This window comes from Phyllobates terribilis, unplaced genomic scaffold (assembly GCF_046119375.1).
Source record: "Phyllobates terribilis strain yellow unplaced genomic scaffold, ASM4611937v1 Scaffold_1__5_contigs__length_1240528914, whole genome shotgun sequence".
Classification (NCBI taxonomy): domain Eukaryota; kingdom Metazoa; phylum Chordata; class Amphibia; order Anura; family Dendrobatidae; genus Phyllobates; species Phyllobates terribilis.
This window is the reverse complement of record NW_027362761.1, coordinates 1,159,570,296-1,159,589,060: the sequence shown is the minus strand read 5'-3', so window position 1 is coordinate 1,159,589,060 and position 18,765 is coordinate 1,159,570,296. Positions and strand designations below refer to the sequence as shown.

The 18,765-nt window shown below is 47.6% G+C and overlaps 1 protein-coding gene across 1 annotated transcript in view; it reads right to left on the bottom strand.

Moving 5' to 3' along the window:
- The window catches only part of POLN (DNA polymerase nu), a 180,980-nt gene that overhangs the window by 149,385 nt on the left and 12,830 nt on the right, over positions 1-18,765 (bottom strand). The window contains exons 5-7 of the mRNA XM_073662265.1: positions 15,421-15,524; positions 10,359-10,499; positions 919-1,044 (exon numbers count right to left, since the gene is read on the bottom strand). Of these exons, the coding sequence (XP_073518366.1) occupies positions 919-1,044; positions 10,359-10,499; positions 15,421-15,524 (371 nt within the window). The remainder of the gene's footprint in view (positions 1-918; positions 1,045-10,358; positions 10,500-15,420; positions 15,525-18,765) is intronic.

Here is an 18,765-nt window from a genome sequence, read left to right as displayed (position 1 = left end):
AAGTCAAATGGCGCTCCTTCCCTTATGAACCCTGCCGTGCACCCAAACAGTGGTTTTCCCTCACATATGGGGTATCGACGTGCTCAGGAGAAATTGCACAACAAATTTTGGGGTTCATTTTTTCTGATACCCTTGAGAAAATTAAAAATTGGGTTCTAAAGTAACATTTTTGTGAAAAAAGTTAAATGTTAATTTTTTTCTTCCGCATTCCAAAAATTCCTGTGAAGCACCTGAAGGGTTAATAAACTTCTTGAATGTGGTTTTGAGCACCTTGAGGGGTGCAGTTTTTAGAATGGGTATTTTCTGTCATAAAGACCTCTTAAAGTCACTTCAAATGTGATGTGGTCCCTAAAAAAATGGTTTTGTAAATTTTGTTGGAAAAATGAGAAATCGCTGGTCAACTTTTAACCCTTATAACTTCGTAATAAAAAAAAAAAATTGGGTTCCAAAATTGTGCTGATGTAAAGTAGACATGTGGGAAATGTTATTTATTAACTATTCTGTGTGACAAATCTCTCTGATTTAAGGGCATGAAAATTCAAATTTTGAAAATTGCAAAATTTTCGCCAAATTTCCGATTTTTTCACAAAAAAACGCAAGTAATATCGAAGAAATGTTACCAATATCATGAAGTACAAAATGTCATGAAAAAACAATCTCAGAATCAGCGGGATTCGTTGAAGCGTTTCAGAGTAATTACCTCATAAAGTGACAGTGGTCAGAATTGTAAAAACTGGCCTGATCATTAACGTGCAAACCACCCTCGGGGGTAAAGGGGTTAAGTATATTATTAGTTATAAGAAACGTTTGGGTTTGTTCTGGAAAATAAACAAAAAAATGACTAAAGTAGAATAAATGATCTTTTGATCATACAAATCAAAGCAAATAAGCACAATTAAAGATAATATCCATTCCTACCAGCCAGAATAGTAATAAGTGGAAGCTCAATGTTGTAAAACAAGTCCCACAATCTTTCTGCCTGCAAAACAATAATATTAATCATAATTATAACGTTTAACATGTTACTTATAGTAATGGTATATACTAAGTGCACCTTCTTTGAATTCTATGATCTTATGTATCAAGACATAATAAAAAATGTCTGGTAAATACAACCCCAGATTGAAAACAACACGACAGCTTACACCGAGTGATTATTTAATTACCTATTTTAGGCTGTGTGCCCACGATGAGTTTTTTAAGCGTTTCCGCAGCGGCAATAACGCTGCAGAAACGCTTAAAAACGCTTGGTAGAAGGTCTGCCATGTTCCCCAATGATAATCCGCATGTGCTGTGCACATGCTGCGGAAGTTTCCGCTGCGGATTATCATTGTGGAAAAAAACGCAGCACTACCAATTATCTTACGGACACGCTGCGTTTTCGCCACCATTGACTTGCATTGGAACGCATGGATTACGCATCACTGGATCTGTAGATGCGCATTCCATGCGTTCCAATGTGCGGATGGTACCCGGGTCTGGAGGAAAGGAGACTCTTCTCTGGACCCGGGTACCATAGAATCTGTAAAAAAAAAAAGAATAAAATAAAAAATAAATATTATATTTACCTTCTGATGGCCCGCGGTGAGCTTGTCTTCGCTTGCCAGCAGATCGCGGTGGACTGAAGGACCTGCGCTGATGTCATTTAGTCATGTGACGGCAGGTCCTTCAGTCCACCGCGATCTGCTGGCAAGCCGAGACGCATCGAATCAAGACTCCGGGGGCCATCAGAAGGTAAGTATAGATTTATTTTTTACCATTCTTTACGGTCACACTATATAAATCCATGCCGGTTGCATGGATTTATATAGTGTGACCAAGTTGACAAGCACTTTCCAAGTGATGCTAAAATCGCTTGGAAAGAACTTGTCAACCCGCATGCGGAAATGCATGTGAAGAACGCTTCACATCCGCATGTCCTTGGCAGGAAAAACGCATTTACAATCCGCATGTACAATCCGCATGTACAATCCGCATGTACAATCCGCATGTACAATCCGCATTTACAATCCGCATGCGTTTTTTCTGCCAGGGAGATACAGAAACGCTCAGGAAAAATCCAGAGCATTTCTGCATCATGGGCACATAGCCTAACAAAGACTAGGCCAATTTGCAGAACTAGTGTGTGAAAAATGAAGCACAGCCCATCAATCAATAGCTTATTGAACCATCATTAGCAGCAATAAATTGAAGTAATCTCCTTCTGTATGACTTTGCCAGTCTCTGACATCGTTCTGGGGGGAATTTTTAACTCTTCTTTACATTATTGCTTAAATTCACTGAAGCTTCCGGGCATTCGGTTATGCCAAGCTCTTAAGTTCCCAGCACAGTATTAAAACTGAGTGGAGGTATGGACTTTGATTTGGCCATTGTAGCACCTTGACTCTTTTCATTCTCAGCCATTCTGATGTAGCTTTGTTGGTGTGCTTGGGACCATTGTCTTGGTCAAGCTTTTAGATAGATAGCCTGACATATGACTAGAATATTTTGGTATACAAAGGCTTTCACAATTGATTCTATGACTGCAAGGTCTTATGGCTGAAAAATAAGCCCAAATTATCCACCCTCCACAACTGTACTTCACAGTTGATATGGGGTGTGTGAAAGATCCACACCTCGCCACTCACCGGACGTCACTATTACGTCAGACGGATCATATTATATGGATGCGCACTTTGCACCAACGTGACGTTCCGCACCCCTCGGGGACACGTAAGGTCAGATTGGTACAGTTTTACACAGACACCCCCTGTCCTCATGGGTTCAGAAAGATACTTGAAGTGAGAAGAAGTGGTCCACTCAGTCACTGACATGGCCCCACACTTGCACACCCCTGACAGGCTGAGAGGTCCCTTTCACTGGCCCCAGTTAAACAGAACCTTATCAGCCCAGTAGAGCTGTCACCAGTTCCTATTTGATATGAGCCCCAGTCCGTTAACGGGAATTACATTGGGCCAGAAACCAGCCTGGAAGCATGGGAATTAAACTGAATAACGGAAGTGTGGATTCATGGATCGAGATAAAAGAGCAGCCCAAGGTTAAATTATATATTTAATCACTTTAAAGGGAACCTGTCATGTCCTATCTACTACCTACACTGCCCCCATAGCGTTGTTAGTGATGCAATGTGCATCACTAACAAGCTTTTTTAATAAAATCGGTGGTAGTATAATGATTTTATAACTTCATATACACTTTGTCCTACCTGCTCGTATTCAGTCATAGGGGTGTGATTCTCTCATTCAGTCATGGGCAGACACACATTCAGTCACTGCTGGCGCCGCCCATGTATTTGAATACAGCTCCCGGCAAGGTTGCGTTTAGATCGGAGGTGATTTTTTTGTGCTCCTCACTTTAGCCTCCGATCTAGACGCTTCACTGCTGAGGAGACTAGATCGGTGTTGCTGGAGTGAGGGCCTCAGTAATCCCCTCCGATGTAGACAGTTCAGCCCTGACACCACTAGATGGAGCTGATTCCAGGATTCTCATACTCACTGCTGTCTAGTCGCCTTTTTTGGCTTTTTAATGTTTTTCTTATTCTTTTTTATGCAATTACTCATGTTTTTAATGGAATAAATATCACAAGTCAAAAATATTTTTTACACTGTTATATACTGTAATTTATGTATTTTTACACTTATATATTTTATAGATTTGGGCAAAATTCTTTTTTTCCTGATTAATGAAACTTACATTTTTATTGTCGCTTTATGTAATTTAAAAAATTCCCCTCACTGATTGTTCACTTTTACCAGAATGTGACTCTTCCCATTTGTCCACAGTCCTGTCCGCAGCACCGACATTGTAAAGAGTGGGCGGAGCTCCGCGGGGAGAGGTGTAAAAGAGCGCCCCCAACTGTCACCATAATGTACAATACAGAAGTGACAAATTATTACAGGAATGTCTAAGGTCACTGGAGAACACTGCTGCTAATATATATATATATATACAGTTATATGATTCTTGAACATTATTGTCAAGAATCTGCTGATACTGAGTGGAACCCATGCGTCCCTCAACTTTAACAAGATTCCCGGTGCCGGCATTGGCCACACAGCCCAAAGCATGATGGAACCTCCACCAAATTTTACTGTGGGTAGCAAGTGTTTTTCTTGGAATGCTGTGTTTTTTTACCGCCATGCATAACGCCTTTTTGTGTGACCAAACAACTCAATCTTGGTTTCATCAGTCCACAGGACCTTCTTCCAAAAAGAAATTGGATTCTCCAAATGTGCTTTTGCATACCTCAGCTGACTCTGTTTGTGGCGTGCTTGCAGAAACGGCTTCTTTCACATCACTCTCCCATACAGCTTCTCCTTGTGCAAAGTGCGTTGTATAGTTGACCGATGCACAGTGACACCATCTGCAGCAAGTTGATGCTGCAGCTCTCTGGAGGTAGTCTGAGGATTGTCCTTGACTGATCTCACCATTCTTCTTCTCTGCCTTTCTGATGTTTTTCTTGGCCTGCCACTTCTGGCCTTAACAAGAACTGTCCCTGTGTTCTTCCATTTCCTTACTATGTTCCTCACAGTGGAAACTGACAGGTTAAATCTCTGAGACAGCTTTTTGTATCCTTCTCCTGAACAACTATGTTGAATAATCTTTGTTTTCAGATCATTTGACAGTTGTTTTGAGGAGCCCATGATGCCACTCTTCAGAGGAGATTCAAACAGGAGAACAACTTGCAAGTGGCCACTTTAAGTAGCTTTTCTCATGATTGCATACACCTGGCTATGAAGTTCAAAGCTCAATGAGGTTACAAAACCAAAAAAGTGCTTTAGTAAGTCAGCAAAAAGTAGGTAGGAGAATTTAAAACAAGAAAATGATAAGGGTGCCCATACTTATGCACCTGTCAAATTTTGTTTGAATGCAGATTGCACATTTTCTGTTAGTACAATAAACCTCATTTCAAGGCAGAAACCTTACTGTGTCCCACAGTTATTACATATATCAAACTGAAATAGCTGTTGCAAAAACACAAATTTTTATAAAACATTAAGCTTAAGATTAATAGGGGTGCCCAAACTTTTTCATATAACTGTATATACATATATACAGTGGTGGCCAAAAGTATTGGCACCCCTGCAATTCTGTCAGATAATACTCTGTTTCTTCCTGAAAATGATTGCAATCACAAATTCTTTGGTATTATTATCTTCATTTAATTTGTCTTCAATGAAAAAACACAAAAAGAATTGTCCTAAAGCCAAATTGGATATAATTCCACACCAAACCAAAAAAAGGGGGTGGACAAAAGTATTGGCACTGTTTGAAAAATCATGTGATGGTTCTCTAATTCGTGTAATTAACAGCACCTGTAACTTACCTGTGGCACCTAACAGGTGTTGGCAATAACTAAATCACACTTGCAGCCAGTACACATGGATTAAAGTTGACTCAACCTCTGTCCTGTGTCCTTGTGTGTACCACATTGAGCATGGAGAAAAGAAAGAAGACCAAAGAACTGTCTGAGGACTTGAGAAACCAAATTGTGAGGAAGCATGAGCAATCTCAAGGCTACAAGTCCACCTCCAAAGACCTGAATGTTCCTGTGCCTTCCGTGCGCAGTGTCATCAAGAAGTTTAAAGCCCATGGCACTGTGGCTAACCTCCCTAGATGTGGACGGAAAAGAAAAATTGACGAGAGATTTCAACACAAGATTGTGCGGATGGTGGATAAAGAACCTCGATTAACATCCAAACAAGTTCAAGCTGCCCTGCAGTCCGAGGGTACAACAGTGTCAACCCGTACTATCCGTCGGCGTCTGAATGAAAAGGGACTGTATGGTAGGATACCCAGGAAGACCCCACTTCTTACCCCGAGACATAAAAAAGCCAGGCTGGAGTTTGCCAAAACTTAGAACTGAGAAAGCCTAAAATGTTTTGGAAGAATGTTCTCTGGTCAGATGAGACAAAAGTAGAGCTTTTTGGCAAAAAAGCATCAACCAACATAGAGTGTACAGGAAAAAAAAAAAGAGGCATTTAAAGAAAAGAACACGGTCCCTACAGTCAAACATGGCGGAGGTTCCCTGATGTTTTGGGGTTGCTTTGCTGCCTCTAGCACTGGACTGCTTGACCGTGTGCATGGCATTATGAAGTCTGAAGACTACCAACAAATTTTGCAGCATAATGTAGGGCCCAGTGTGAGAAAGCTGGGTCTCCCTCAGAGGTCATGGGTCTTCCAGCAGGACAATGACCCAAAACACACTTCCAAAAGCACTATAAAATGGTTTGAGAGAAAGCACTGGAGACTTCTAAGGTGGCCAGCAATGAGTCCATAGCTGAATCCCATAGAACACCTGTGGAGAAATCTCAAAATGGCAGTTTGGAGAAGGCACCCTTCAAATATCAGGGACCTAGAGCAGTTTGCCAAAGAAGAATGGTCTACAATTCCAGCAGAGCATTGTAAGAAACTCATTGATGGTTACCGGAAACGGTTGTTCGCAGTTATTTTGGCTAAAGGTTGTGCAACCAAGTATTAGGCTGAGGGTGCCAATACTTTTGTCTGGCCCATTTTTAGAGTTTTGTGTGAAATGATCAATGATTTGATATTTGCTTCATTCTCTTTTGTGTTTTTTCCTTGCAATCAAATTAAATGAAGATAATAATACCAAAGAATTTGTGATTGCAACACTGCTGATAATATATAAATACATATATACAGGAATGTCCGGGGTCACTGGAGAACACTGCTGTTATAATTTAAGCCACTTTTGTATGTCAATTATGATGATTCTGTTGGCTGCTCTGTTACTGTCACCACCCTCCACGCAAATCTCCACCCAATCTTAGTTTGAAGTTGATTTTTTGAGGACTTCACTCCAGTATCTCCATTCTAGTCACCTTGGTACTGAACCGTCTAGAGTGGAGGCTACTGCCAGGTCCTCAAAAAATCACCTCTGCTCTACTCACCTCACTAGAGAGCCGCCTACACTCAAATAATCATCTCCAATCTAGATGGCTCCTTATAGAAGTGGCTAGAATGCAGTTACTGCAGTGCAGGGATGTAACGAGGCCCCGGAATAAATGAGATTACAGGTGCTTCATTTTCTTGAATAGTAATTACGCTATATATACAGTACAGACCAAAAGTTTGTACACACCCTCTCATTTAAAGATTTTTCTGTATTTTCATGACTATGCAAATTGTACATTTACACTGAAGGCATCAAAACTATGAATTAACACATGTGGAATTATATACTTAACAAAAAAGTGTGAAACAACTGAAAATATGTCTTATATTCTAGGTTCTTCAAAGTAGCCATCTTTTGCTTTGATGACTGCTTTGCACACTCTTGGCATTCTCTTGATGAGCTTCAAGTGGTAGTCACCGGAAATGGTCTTCCAACAATCTTGAAGGAGTTCCCAGAGATGCTTAGCACTTGTTGGCCCTTTTGCCTTCACTCTGCGGTCCAGCTCACCCCAAACCATCTCGATTGGGTTCAGGTCTGGTGACTGTGGAGGCCAGGTCATCTGGCGTAGCACCCCATCACTCTCCTTCTTGGTCAAATAGCCCTTACACAGCCTGGAGGTGTGTTTGGGTTCATTGTCCTGTTGAAAAATACATGATGGTCCAACTAAACGCAAACCGGATGGAATAGCATGCCGCTGCAAGATGCTGTGGTAGCCATGCTGGTTCAGTATGCCTTCAATTTTGAATAAATCCCCAACAGTGTCACCAGCAAAGCACCCCCACACCATCACACCTCCTCCTCCATGCTTCACGGTGGGAACCAAGCATGTAAAGTCCGTCCGTTCACCTTTTCTGCGTCGCACAAAGACACAGTGGTTGGAACCAAAGATCTCAAATTTGGACTCATCAGACCAAAGCACAGATTTCCACTGGTCTAATGTCCATTCCTTGTGTTCTTTAGCCCAAACAAGTCTCTTCTGCTTGTTGCCTGTCCTTAGCAGTGGTTTCCTAGCAGCTATTTTACCATGAAGGCCTGCTGCACAAAGTCTCCTCTTAACAGTTGTTGAAGAGAGGTGTCTGCTGCTAGAACTCTGTGTGGCATTGACCTGGTCTCTAATTTGAGCTGCTGTTAACCTGTGATTTCTGAGGCTGGTGACTCAAATCAGCTTATCCTCAGAAGCAGAGGTGACTCTTGGTCTTCCTTTCCTGGGGCGGTCCCCATGTGAGCCAGTTTCTTTGTAGCGCTTGATGGTTTTTGCAACTGCACTTGGGGACACTTTCAAAGTTTTCCCAATTTTTCGGACTGACTGGCCTTCATTTCTTAAAGTAATGATGGCCACTCACTTTTCTTTACTTAGCTGCTTTTTTCTTGCCATAATACAAATTCTAACAGTCTATTCAGTAGGACTATCAGCTGTGTATCCACCAGACTTCTGCACAACACAACTGATGGTCCCAACCCCATTTATAAGGCAAGAAATCCCACTTATTAAACCTGACAGGGTACACCTGTGAAGTGAAAACCATTTCCAGTGACTACCACTTGAAGCTCATCAAGAGAATGCCAAGAGTGTGCAAAGCAGTCATCAAAGCAAAAGGTGGCTACTTTGAAGGACATATAGTATTGCCATAACTCGATATGAAATTCCTATTTGTCTGAACAAAGGGGAATGCATGGCTTGGATCCACAGGGGGTCTTCCTGTAGGAGCTAACCAGCTAGCTGATGGGGGTGTAAATCATTTGTTTGAAGCAGGTGTCTTGTTACAACTACACATGCTCACAGGGTGTTTGTGCTGATATGCTGTGTTTGATTGTCGCCAACCATGGCACAGGGCATAATGGACATGGTTTGGTCTAAATGTCCAAAGGATATTATTCCAGAAGTCTTGGGGTTTGTTATGATGCTACTTTGCAAACTTCAACAATGCTGTGATATGATTTTTAGAATGAAGAGACTTTCTCCATGCAAGCCTTACAAACAAGCCATACATGACAATATGAAATACTAACTGATGTCTTGAAAGTCTTTAGAGTTGTAGCTCTTGGGTTCTTTCCAGTTTCTCTGAGCATTGCATGATCTGACTTTGGGGAGAATTTCCTCGGACATCCACTCTTATGAAAAATGTGAACTGTCTTAAATGTTTTCCACTTTGTTAAATGTTTTCAAAATTGTTTAGAAACAGCCGTTTAGACCTTGACAGATTGATTAACACAGCAACAATTGCATCTCGAAGATCATTGCTGGTGTCTTTCCTCTTTGGTATTGTCTTATCATATCCCTGAATGCTTCAGACCAGCAAACTGCCAAAACTTCTGATTTTATAGAGGTGGTCACACTTGCTAAAGAACAATTAAATCAAGGGCATTTGATTAGCAGCACCTGGCTGCTACTTACTTTTTTAATTCCCATGAAAGCAGAAAGGGTGTACATATTTTTTTACCCATTGTTTCTGCATTTAGATCTAGTTTTTGCTAAAAAATGATATAGTGTAATTTGTGGTGTGTTGTTGTTCATCTGAGGTTGCAGTTACCCAATCTCGAGACCTTTTAAGGACCAGATGTTTTTTTTTTATTATGCCCTGATACATAAAAAACATACTGCTTGCCTTTAGTGATCCTAACTTAATTTATGAGAAAAAAAAAGCATGCAACTCATGATGTGACAATATATAGACATTTTCTTACCTGAAGCCTGTGCTTTAGACGCCCCATCAAATGATACAAAACAGACAATTTCTTGCAAGTGATATGGAGCTGAAACACACAACACAGAAACAGAATCCTTAAAGGAAAATCTGTCACCAAATTTACGCTTCCCAATCGGAGGGCAACAGAAAATAGGGATAGAGACCCTGATTCCAGCTTGTTATAGTTTTAATAAGATCACTGTTTTATCTACTGCAGCTCTGCTAGTCCTTTCAGTGATGAGATCTGTATAACTCCATCCCAGCCATTGATTAACAGCTTTCTGTGTATACTGTGCATAAGCACAAAGCTGCCATCAACGGTGGGGGTGGGGATAAACTAAGTATCAAACACTACATTGGCGGAGCTTATTGTCGGGTGAAATGATCTTTTGGTTTGCACAAAAGATCATCATTTTCGGCAGCACGTCATCTTGTATAAACAGGGCATGAGCTGTTGTGGCACTGAACGATCTATTACAGATCAGTGTGGTTCTGAAGCGCAGTCTGCCTGTGTAAAAAGGCTGTCAAATGGCCAAAGATTGGTAAATAATTTGATGCCTTAAATTTGGCCAATGTAAAAGCAGTCTAAAGATGCAACAATAAACATTAGAATAATCCTACAGGTGAAACTTTCCTTTAAGACGTAGCATCTGTAAATATAGGTCAGCTCATCTATTTCAACTGCTGCATTTTCGTGTCTATGTGACAGTGGAAAGCATCTATTACAGCAGCAGAAATACTTATTATACAAACACGACTATCTGCAGCATCGCCCATAGCACCAGGGTCCAAAGTTTCACAGTGTTTCCTCACTAAATCTTCAAAGGAAGAATCTGTTTCAGCTGGATTTAGAAGCCAGGCAGCTATTCTTGGATCTAAGATAGCGCTGTGTGTCACTGAAAAAAAAATATAAATAACATATAGAGTCATAGAGTCTATGAGAAAATATAAAAATAATAATACAGCAATGAATATCACATGGAGTCTATAAAAAAAAATTCATAATAAACAAGATACAGTGAAGAAAATAGGGATAAAAAATGAAGAAAATAAAAATAACCCAAACTTCCACATCCCTCACTTGGGTGCTCACCAACCAGTTATTCGGGACCCTTAGTGGTTGTATAAAGTCTTTTAGGTAGTAGGAATTACTGTTATGTTCTTTTGAGTTGGGAGAGGCCGCCATTATCTATTAGGTCACTGTGCAGAAGGGTTAATGGTAACCCATACTAACCAAAAAAGGATATAGCATTCTAGAACGCTTACAGCACCCTCATTCCCGCCCATAACTACCATGTGCCATTTGTACTACAGTTGTATGTTTTATGTGCCAGAGAGAACACTGGGCCCCAACCTTTCTGACCTTGAGAGCCACATTCAGCTATGAAAGAGGGTCGCGAGCCACAGCCAGCTCTGAGAGAGGGTCGCGAGCCACAGCCAGCTCTGAGAGAGGGTCGCGAGCCACAGCCAGCTCTGAGAGAGGGTCGCGAGCCACAGCCAGCTCTGAGAGAGGGTCGCGAGCCACAGCCAGCTCTGAGAGAGGATTGCGAGCCACATTCAGCTATGAAAGAGGGTCGCGAGCCACAGCCAGCTCTGAGAGAGGGTCGCGAGCCACAGCCAGCTCTGAGAGAGGGTTGCGAGCCACAGCCAGCTCTGAGAGAGGGTCGCGAGCCACAGCCAGCTCTGAGAGAGGGTCGCGAGCCACAGCCAGCTCAGAGAGAGGGTCGCGAGCCACAGCCAGCTCAGAGAGAGGGTCGCGAGCCACAGCCAGCTCAGAGAGAGGGTCGCGAGCCACAGCCAGCTAAGAGAGAGGGTCGCGAGCCACAGCCAGCTCTGAGAGAGGGTCGCGAGCCACAGCCAGCTCTGAGAGAGGGTCGCGAGCCACAGCCAGCTCTGAGAGAGGGTCGCGAGCCACAGCCAGCTCTGAGAGAGGGTCGCGAGCCACAGCCAGTTCTGAGAGAGAGTCGCGAGCCACAGCCAGCTCTGAGGAGAGAGGGTCGCGAGCCACAGCCAGCTCTGAGAGAGGGTCGCGAGCCACAGCCAGCTCTGAGAGAGGGTCGCGAGCCACAGCCAGCTCTGAGAGAGGATTGCGAGCCACATTCAGCTATGAAAGAGGGTATCGAGCCACAGCCAGCTCTGAGAGAGGGTCGCGAGCCACAGCCAGCTCTGAGAGAGGGTTGCGAGCCACAGCCAGTTCTGAGAGAGGGTCGCGAGCCACAGCCAGCTCTGAGAGAGGGTCGCGAGCCACAGCCAGCTCTGAGAGAGGGTCGCGAGCCACAGCCAGCTCTGAGAAAGGGTCGCGAGCCACAGCCAGCTCTGGGAGAGGGTCGCGAGCCACAGCCAGCTTTGAGAGAGAGTCGCGAGCCACAGCCAGCTCTGAGAGAGGGTCGCGAGCCACAGCCAGCTCTGAGAGAGGGTCGCGAGCCACAGCCAGCTCTGAGAGAGGGTCGCGAGCCACAGCCAGCTCTGAGAGAGGGTCGCGAGCCACAGCCAGTTCTGAGAGAGAGTCGCGAGCCACAGCCAGCTCTGAGGAGAGAGGGTCACGAGCCACAGCCAGCTCTGAGGAGAGAGGGTCGCGTGCCACAGCCAGCTCTGAGGAGAGAGGGTCGCGAGCCACAGCCAGCTCTGAGGAGAGAGGGTCGCGAGCCACAGCCAGCTCTGAGAGAGGGTCGCGAGCCACAGCCAGCTCTGAGAGAGGGTCGCGAGCCACAGCCAGTTCTGAGAGAGAGTCGCGAGCCACAGCCAGCTCTGAGGAGAGAGGGTCGCGAGCCACAGCCAGCTCTGAGGAGAGAGGGTCGCGTGCCACAGCCAGCTCTGAGGAGAGAGGGTCGCGAGCCACAGCCAGATCTGAGGAGAGAGGGTCGCGAGCCACAGCCAGCTCTGAGGAGAGAGGGTCGCAAGCCACAGCCAGCTCTGAGGAGAGAGGGTCGCGAGCCACAGCCAGCCCTGAGGAGAGAGGGTTGTGAGCCACAGCCAGCTCTGAAGAGAGAGGGTCGCGAGCCACAGCCAGCTCTGAGGAGAGAGGGTCGCGAGCCACAGCCAGCTCTGAGGAGAGAGGGTCACGAGCCACAGCCAGCTCTGAGGAGAGAGGGTCGCGAGCCACAGCCAGCTCTGAGGGGAGAGGGTCACGAGCCACAGCCAGCTCTGAGGAGAGAGGGTCGCGAGCCACAGCCAGATCTGAGGAGAGAGGGTTGCGAGCCACAGCCAGCTCTGAGGAGAGAGGGTCCCGAGCCACAGCCAGCTCTGAGGAGAGAGGGTCGCGAGCCACAGCCAGCTCTGAGGAGAGAGGGTCGCGAGCCACAGCCAGCTCTGAGGAGAGAGGGTTGTGAGCCACAGCCAGCTCTGAGGAGAGAGGGTCGCGAGCCACAGCCAGCTCTGAGGAGAGAGGGTTGTGAGCCACAGCCAGCTCTGAGGAGAGAGGGTCGCGAGCCACAGCCAGCTCTGAGGAGAGAGGGTCGTGAGCCACAGCCAGCTCTGAGGAGAGAGGGTCGTGAGCCACAGCCAGCTCTGAGGAGAGAGGGTTGTGAGCCACAGCCAGCTCTGAGGAGAGAGGGTCGTGAGCCACAGCCAGCTCTGAGGAGAGAGGGTCACGAGCCACAGCCAGCTCTGAGAAGAGAGGGTCACGAGCCACAGCCAGCTCTGAGGAGAGAGGGTCGCGAGCCACAGCCAGCTCTGAGGAGAGAGGGTCGCGAGCCACAGCCAGCTCTGAGGAGAGAGGGTCGCGAGCCACAGACAGCTCTGAGGAGAGAGGGTCGCGAGCCACAGCCAGCTCTGAGGAGAGAGGGTCGCGAGCCACAGCCAGCCCTGAGGAGAGAGGGTTGTGAGCCACAGCCAGCTCTGAAGAGAGAGGGTCGCGAGCCACAGCCAGCTCTGAGGAGAGAGGGTCGCGAGCCACAGCCAGCTCTGAGGAGAGAGGGTCACGAGCCACAGCCAGCTCTGAGGAGAGAGGGTCGCGAGCCACAGCCAGCTCTGAGGGGAGAGGGTCACGAGCCACAGCCAGCTCTGAGGAGAGAGGGTCGCGAGCCACAGCCAGATCTGAGGAGAGAGGGTTGCGAGCCACAGCCAGCTCTGAGGAGAGAGGGTTGCGAGCCACAGCCAGCTCTGAGGAGAGAGGGTCCCGAGCCACAGCCAGCTCTGAGGAGAGAGGGTCGCGAGCCACAGCCAGCTCTGAGGAGAGAGGGTCGCGAGCCACAGCCAGCTCTGAGGAGAGAGGGTCGCGAGCCACAGACAGCTCTGAGGAGAGAGGGTCGCGAGCCACAGCCAGCTCTGAGGAGAGAGGGTCGCGAGCCACAGCCAGCCCTGAGGAGAGAGGGTTGTGAGCCACAGCCAGCTCTGAAGAGAGAGGGTCGCGAGCCACAGCCAGCTCTGAGGAGAGAGGGTCGCGAGCCACAGCCAGCTCTGAGGAGAGAGGGTCACGAGCCACAGCCAGCTCTGAGGAGAGAGGGTCGCGAGCCACAGCCAGCTCTGAGGGGAGAGGGTCACGAGCCACAGCCAGCTCTGAGGAGAGAGGGTCGCGAGCCACAGCCAGATCTGAGGAGAGAGGGTTGCGAGCCACAGCCAGCTCTGAGGAGAGAGGGTCCCGAGCCACAGCCAGCTCTGAGGAGAGAGGGTCGCGAGCCACAGCCAGCTCTGAGGAGAGAGGGTCGCGAGCCACAGCCAGCTCTGAGGAGAGAGGGTTGTGAGCCACAGCCAGCTCTGAGGAGAGAGGGTCGCGAGCCACAGCCAGCTCTGAGGAGAGAGGGTTGTGAGCCACAGCCAGCTCTGAGGAGAGAGGGTCGCGAGCCACAGCCAGCTCTGAGGAGAGAGGGTCGTGAGCCACCGCCAGCTCTGAGGAGAGAGGGTCGTGAGCCACAGCCAGCTCTGAGGAGAGAGGGTTGTGAGCCACAGCCAGCTCTGAGGAGAGAGGGTCGTGAGCCACAGCCAGCTCTGAGGAGAGAGGGTCACGAGCCACAGCCAGCTCTGAGAAGAGAGGGTCACGAGCCACAGCCAGCTCTGAGGAGAGAGGGTCGCGAGCCACAGCCAGCTCTGAGGAGAGAGGGTCGCGAGCCACAGCCAGCTCTGAGGAGAGAGGGTCGCGAGCCACAGACAGCTCTGAGGAGAGAGGGTCGCGAGCCACAGCCAGCTCTGAGGAGAGAGGGTCGCAAGCCACAGCCAGCTCTGAAAGAGGGTCACGAGCCACAGCCAGCTCTGAAAGAGGGTCACGAGCCACAACCAGCTCTAAGAGAGGGTCGCGAGCCACAGCCTGCTCTGAGAGAGGGTCGCGAGCCACAGCCTGCTCTGAGAGAGGGTCGCGAGCCACAGCCTGCTCTGAGAGAGGGTCGCGAGCCACAGCCAGCTCTGAGAGAGGGTCATGAACCACATCCAGCTCTGTGAGAGGGTCGCGAGCCACATTAAAACCTGAGAGAGGGTCGCGAGCCACAGCCAGCTCTGAGAGAGGGTCGCGAGCCACATCCAGCTCCTGCCCCACTCACAGTAGTGACACCCAGAGACCCCTATTACTGGTATAATGACAGCCAAAGCTTTTCCAATGAAGTCAAACCAAGGCAGTACACCAAGCTCCAGGGTTTCCTATCTTATCCCCATTCAGATCTGCTCTTCTGTGCAGGGCTAGACTCAAAAGTCACCGTCTAGAGATCTATGCTTACTAGCGGTTTGCTACACCTGGTGCTAATGCACCAAGCAGGTAGACAACCATGAGCCACATATCACAGGCGCGTGAGCCACATGTGGCTCTTGAGCTACAGGTTAGTTGGGGACCCCTGCTCTAAAACCAGTGTACACCTGCTGCCTCTGCACCCACTTTTGCTTGAATCTTACCGTTTCTGCAGTTTATAAACTTCCCGTAAATCATTCGAAGAAAATCCTTGGCATTGAAGCAAATAAGCGTAGCTCTGCTCTGTAAGATGTGGAGCAGCACACTGCTGTAATCAATAGACCACAACACACAAGGATTATTTAGTTTACCTAGGACTAGTTTATTGGTTTTAATTCATAAGCTAAGTGCTAAAGTGCTTATTAATAACAAACTGTGCCCAGGGACAGGGGTTTCTGACAGATGGATAACCCATTTAACTTGAGATTAACTATTTTAAGAATTAAATCACAAAGTCACTCCACCCAGCAGAATAGTAAGTGCACCTCTGGAGTATGAAACAGGATGTAACTCCAAATCAGTACAGGATAAGTAATGTAATGTATGTATACAGTGACTGCACCAGCAGAATAGTGAGTGCAGCTCTGGAGTATAATACAGGATGTAACTCAGGATCAGTAATGTATGCACACAGTGACTGCACCAGCAGAATAGTGAGTGCAGCTCTGGAGTATAACTCAGGTAACTCAGGATCAGTACAGGACCAGTAATGTATGTACACAGTGACTGCACAACCAGAATAGTGAGTACAGCTCTGGAGTACAATACAGGATGTAACTCAGGATCAGTACAGGATAAGTAATGTAATGTATGTACACAGTGACTGCACCAGCAGAATAGTGAGTGCAGCTCTGATTTATAATACATGATTTAACTCCGTATCAGTATAGGATATGTAATGTAATGTATGTGCACAGTGACTGTAATAGCAGAATAGTGAGTGCAACTCTGGAGTACAATCCAGGATATAGATAATTTTCTGTTTAGTAATCTAATCTAAATTTTGAGTAATCTAATAGTTAAGGTATTTACAGTCATGGCCGAAAGCGTTCGCACCCTTCAAATTGTTCCAGAAAATGAAGTATTTCTCCCACATAATTATTGCAGCGTTTTAGTTATAAGCGTGTTTATTTCCTTTGTGTGTATGGGAAAAACACAAAAAAAAACTGAGAATAAAAGGCAAATTGGACATAATTTCACACAAACCCCTAAAAATGAGCCAGACAAAATTGTTGACACCCTCATCTTAATATTTGGTTGCACACCCTTTGGAATAAATAACTGCAATCAATCGCTTCCTATAACCATCAACAAGTTTCTTACACCTCTCAACTGGAATTTTGAACGACTCTTCTTTTGAAAACTGCTCCCGGTCTCTCATATGTGAAGGGCGCCTTCTCCCAACAGCAATTTTAAGATCTCTCCACAGGTGATCAATAGGATTTAGATCCGGACTCATTGCTGCCACTTCAGAACTCTCCAGCGCATTGTTTACATCCATTTCTGGGGGCTTCTTGAAGTATGTTTGGGGTCATTGTTCTGCTAGAAGAGCCATGACCTAGGGTGCAAACAGTGTTTTCTGACACTGGGCACTACATTGCAACCCAAAATACTTTGATAATCTTCAGATTTCATGATCCTTGCACACAGTCAAGGCACCCAGTACCAGAGGCAGCAAAACAACCCCAAAACATCTTTGAACTTCCACCATATTTGATTGTAGGTACTGTGTTTTCTTTGTAGGCCTCTTTCAGTTTTTGGTAAACAGTAGAATGATGTGTTTTATCAAAAAGCTCTATCTTGGTCTCATTTGTACACAAGACGCTTTTCCAGAAGGATTTTGGCTTACTCACGTACATTTTGGCAAACTTCAGTCTACCTTTTCTATGTCTCTGTGTCAGCAGTGGGTTCCTCCTGGGTCTCCTGCCATAGCATTTCATTTCATTCACATGTGGACGGATAGAGCGCGATGACACTGATGCACCCTGAGCCTGTAGGACAGCTTGAATTTCTTTGGAACTTAATTGGGGCTGCTTATCCACCATTTGAACCATCCTGCTTTGCAATCTGTAGCATCGGCGTCTCTGCCCCGTTCTAGGCAGAGACGCCGTCCCTCTCACCTCCCCGCTCCTGGCGCGGCGTCCTCCAGCGCTGCTCTCCCCGCTGCTTCCGGCACGCGCTCCTTCCCCGGCAGTGTGCTTAGGGCGCGCGCGCACGCGCTCCCCCTCTCTTAAAGGGACCGCGCGCGCCGTCCTAAGGAGTCCCCGGCCAATTGCTGGAGGACCTCCCATATAAAAGGCACCTCCTCCAAAATGGAGGTGCCCGAGCAATGTTGTAGCACTGTTCACTACTCTGCTTCAGCCCTCAGGTCCCGTTGCCAGTTACCTGCCAGATACCTGCCAGATTCCTGCCAGTCTGCTGTCTAATTCCTGCCTGATATCCTGCTACCTGCCTGCTAGCCTGAGGTCCGACGGTCTGCCTTACTACTCCTGTCAGTCTGTCTAAGGACCAGCTTGCCCGCTCACCTGGGAGCGCACATCAACTACCTGCCTGCTTGCCTGAGGTCCGACGGTCTGCCTTCCAACTCTTGTCAGTCTGTCTATGGACCAGCTTGCCCGCTCACCTGGGAGCGCACATCTGCTACCTGTCTGCTAGCCTACCTGGAGGCTCTGCCGTCACGTGCTGTGACCACCTGCCTGTCCAGTGACTCCTGCCCGCTCACCTGGGAGCGCTCATCTGCCGCCTGTCTGTTGGTCTTCCTGGAGGCTCCGCCGTCACATGCTGTGACCACCCGTTTATCCAGAGACTCTCGCCTGCTCACCTGGGAGCTCACGTCTACCATCAGCCGCCACAGGTCGTACCAACCCTTTACCCAGAGACTGCCACGGTCACTTGCCGTGACCATCTGCCCGTTCACCCAGAGACTGCCCCGGTCACTTGCCGTGACCATCTGCCCGTTCACCCAGAGACTGCCCCGGTCACTTGCCGTGACCATCTGCCCGTTCATCCAGAGACTGCCCCGGTCACTTGCCGTGACCTCCTGCCCGTTCTTCTAGAGACTGTCCCGGTCACCTGCTGTGACTGCCTGCCTGGTCGCCACCCGCTCCCTTACAAGGACCGCCCCCTTGTATAGTAGCCCAGAGGTTCCGCCTCCCAGACCCGTTACAGTTTGCTCGGGCCATGGAACCCGGTGGCCCCCAAGCTCCCTCGCTCTCGGACCTGTGTCATGAACTGTCCCGTCAGAGGTCCCAACAGGAGTCCATCCTGGGTCACCTGCGGAATGTCAATTCTCGCCTGGACACTCTGACTGCTCTGCCTGCAACCACCGCCAGTGCCATGACTCGCAATCCGGCAGCTCCACTGCCCACTAATAACATGGTATCCTACCCCGGACCCCGGCTTTCTGCACCTCCTCGTTTCGGAGGCGACTCCGCCCAGGCTCGGGGATTCATAAATCAGTGCACCCTGCACTTTGAACTCCTGTCTCACCAGTTTAACTCCGACAGGGC